General features: G+C 36.8%; 1 protein-coding gene across 1 annotated transcript; it reads right to left on the bottom strand.

The window, feature by feature from the left end:
* Nucleotides 1-697: 697 nt before the first annotated feature.
* LOC116168950 lies at nucleotides 698-2813 on the bottom strand. Its single transcript, XM_031484968.1, has 2 exons — nucleotides 1805-2813; nucleotides 698-1722 (listed from the first exon to the last, which is right to left on the bottom strand). Exons 1-2 carry the CDS (start codon nucleotides 1986-1988, stop codon nucleotides 698-700), a joined length of 1209 nt encoding a protein of 402 aa, XP_031340828.1. The 5' UTR covers nucleotides 1989-2813.
* Nucleotides 2814-3714: the final 901 nt, after the last annotated feature.

Here is a 3714-nt window from a genome sequence, read left to right as displayed (position 1 = left end):
TGTATATAGAATTAAGTGATTATAATTTTGAACTGTAAATAAGAAAATACGTATGCTTCCAGAATCTTAATGAAATTTCTTAAACTAACGTTCAAATCGGTACAATGGTACAATAAGTGAGAAGTATGTTTTTCATCAATAACAACCATAAGTACAAAAAATCATCAAAGAACTCAATATTAGACTACTCAAAAGAACGCTGTAGGCTAACGGTTAGGCCTGGGCTAACTTGAAAATAAGCTTTCGTGTAAGAAATTTTACGAGGAACATTTTTTGTTTGAAAAGTTGTTCTCTAAGCCTGCTACATTTCGAGATATTAACGAAAAACTGATTTCGGGGGGCAAAAACGTGCCACAGCTCGACGAGCGGCGCAGTGAGCGGTCTGAACTTTAGTTACGTATCGGGGAATCTAGGAAAAAAATCCCCTGGAAAAAAAACCCGGATATAAAACCCCCGGAATAAAAACCCCTATGAAAAAAAACACCAGGAAAAAAAACCCCGAACAAAATTTAAGCGAAGTTGGTAACAACTGCAGATTAACTCATAAGTTCTCTTAACCCAATTCATAATAATGAGTTGGTACATTGAAATGGGTAATTAATTAATGCAATAATGAAAAAAGTATATTTATTGAAATAGAATAAAAAAACATTATGGTACAGGGTAACATCACTGAACACATGTACATGTATGGTTATTAAAATCTTATGTTATGGCTAACAGCATTTAGAAAATCTACTAAATTCCTTACTCCATCCCGATACTCTTCGCATAACAGTTTCAGCCTAGCCTGCATAACAACATAAGCTGGCTTTTTCTTTTTCGGCATTTGTCTTCCTATTTGTCGCTGCTGCACCTTGGTTTCATCCGTCGATAATTCCTGCCTCATTTTTTGTATGAGCACCCATACGGTGGGATGGTTTTGGCCGACCAAGGTCGAAAATCGATGGTTCCAACCTTCGGTATGGTTGTTAGTCCGCTCATCGTCTTGAAGGGTGGTATTATGTACATTCCAGCAAGGCGGAGGAAAAACCGGCGGGACATTTCGTATCCGCACATTATCATCATTGACATTTCCTACTCGTCTATTTGTCCCTGACACGTACGTGGCATCGAAGTACTCCACGAGGTCTTCGGCACCTTCGGGGATGTTTTGCCTTAAAAACTCCATACCTCTGGCAACATCTTCCAAAGGTAGAAAGGCTAAGCCGTCCAGCATACCACAAAAGTTTGAAAAATCTTCATCTTCTCGATAGCGACGTTGCAACCCAAGTTCTTGTAATTTTCGTTGGGTAGACTGACACAAATGGTAAAAGCACCCGCGAATAGTAATATGATCTCCAAATACAGCCTGAAATGCTTGAATTGCAGCTCTTTCAAAATCCATGTTTATTGATAGAGGATCTGGAAACAGATTTCTCTCCTCGCAACTGCTTACTAGTGCCCTGAGCATGATTTCGTAACTGGTTTGTGTCTTCCTTTGCAACAAACTATAAGCGCATGTTACAAAAAGTCCTTGTATTTTGACACGCACCACATATAGTTGCAAAAAAAGATTTGGCGCTAGAGAGAAGTTCCCATCTACAAACCACGCTGTAGAATTCGCAAGATGGACCAAACATCCATCAGTAGCAAATATTATCACCCGCTCGTCCGAATTTGGTCCATTGTCATGTAGGAGGAACCTTTCATTGTTGGGCTCTCCTGTAGTACGCCAGTCGCCTAAAAATAACGAAAGGAAAATTAATATATGTTCACGCAATACGTTTCTACAAAATACCAATAAACTACAAATTTACCGTACCTTCAATAAGAAGTTCTTGCAAGCTTTGTGGATCTGGAAATTTAGCGCCCTTGTGATTTCGCAACGTCCTTTTAATTGCATCTTCAGTTGGCAATACAGCACGTGTCGAGTTTGGCAATTGTTGCACAGCTTCGGCATATATTTGAATAGGTTTAGCCAATGTATCCCTAGCTCTAACCTTCATACCTTGGATACACTTGACCGCATTGATTTCTTCGGCATTATTAGGATGATTATGCTCTGCCCGTAAATCTGGATCCTCATTGTCCAACGACGTGACGAGTATCGCCCGGCACTATAAAAAGTAAATAAATTTATTTAAAATATTCATTTATTGAAGTTATACCTAACACTTATAGTAGGATCACAACCGTGAACGAGATATTTCGTGCATTGCCAAAGTAGAACACTTTAATACCTGACCGTTCTACTGTGGCAATCCACGAAATGTCTCGTTCTCGGTTTTGATTGCGCTATAGACCATAGTGGTATAATGGCAAAAAATAAAAAAAGGTTTACCTTTAATGAAGTATATTTATTACATCTCCAGCGAATATTGTTAGCACATCGTTTATGTACAACGTACATGTAACCACCAAAACATAACTTTTGACCACCTTTATTTGAAGTTATCACCTCCATAGTTTGTTAAATTGTAACAATTATTTTGAAAATATTAATTTATATAGAAACCATCGTCAATGGGATTGAAAAGAATGTAACCCCATTAAGAATGCCTAATTACGATTAAGTGCACTTATCAACAAGATTTGCAAAATGCAATAATAATAGGAGATTTTATTTTACCGCGCTCATTAATTACCCATTTAACTACAAAAACTCATTAGGAATGTCTGGGATTAAGGGAAGAAATGAGCTAATGAACATTGAAAATAATAAAATTTGCAGTTGTATAAGAAATTATTTTGAATTTGAATTTTGCTGGGTTTCTTTTCCTGGGGTTTTTTTTCCCAGGGGTTTTTATTCCGGGGGTCTTTATTCCGGGGGTTTTATTTCCGGGGTTTTTTTTCCAGTGGTTTTTTTTCCTAACTACGGGTATTGCGAACATAGGAGATTTGTATACAGTGAGTTTTTTTTAAATGCGAACATTTTGTATGCAATGTAATTTCCCTATGTTCGATTTTTAAAAAAACGCATCAATCTATTGGGTGTGCGCGGTTCACATTCGCAGCAGCAAAACGCGCAACGGTTTATTATTTTATTATTGATGATGAAGTGCACTCGGTAAGATTTTTTTTGAAGTAGTCATGTGCCTCACATCCATCGCAGCTTTAAGATAAACTTTTCATAACCTTACTTCACCACAATTCATTGTGAACCAACCTTAAATTATTTGTAGGTCATGTGCATCTGGTATTCTATTCATTTGATCTATTCAATACATAAATGAAGAAAATAAGAAGTGTCATCCTTGACATTCTAAGCAATAACCTAACCGATTTCGAAATTAAATTGGACCGCGATATTTTTAAAAAAGTGACAGCTATCAATTTTATCTACTACTCATTTAAACTACTCAATAGATTGATGTGTTTTTTTTTTAAATCGAACATAGGGAAATTACATTGCAAGCAAAATCCTATGTTCGCATTTAAAAAAAATTCACTGTATATAGTTAAAATTTACACACTGTATACATGTTTAAATCGTCAAATTAAAGTTATCCGTAGCCGCTAGATGGTGTTTTAGAGTAAATAGAATTTGGCTCGCATCTCCAAAAATTTAAATGAAACAGTATATTTACTTTTGCATAGAATGAAAGGGTTTAAAAATGCATACCGATATCAGGTATCAGGACTACGTGGCCTTTCCAATTTCTCTCCCCGAAGCGCTGGCACTCTTCGCTTGGCCTCTCTTTATTCTGAGCAGGAACACGCTGTTTACCCCAT

This window comes from Photinus pyralis, unplaced genomic scaffold (genome assembly GCF_008802855.1).
Source record: "Photinus pyralis isolate 1611_PpyrPB1 unplaced genomic scaffold, Ppyr1.3 Ppyr1.4_LG4, whole genome shotgun sequence".
Lineage (NCBI taxonomy): Eukaryota > Metazoa > Arthropoda > Insecta > Coleoptera > Lampyridae > Photinus > Photinus pyralis.
The sequence above is the reverse complement of the archived record's forward strand: the minus strand, read 5'-3'. Positions and strand labels throughout refer to the sequence as shown.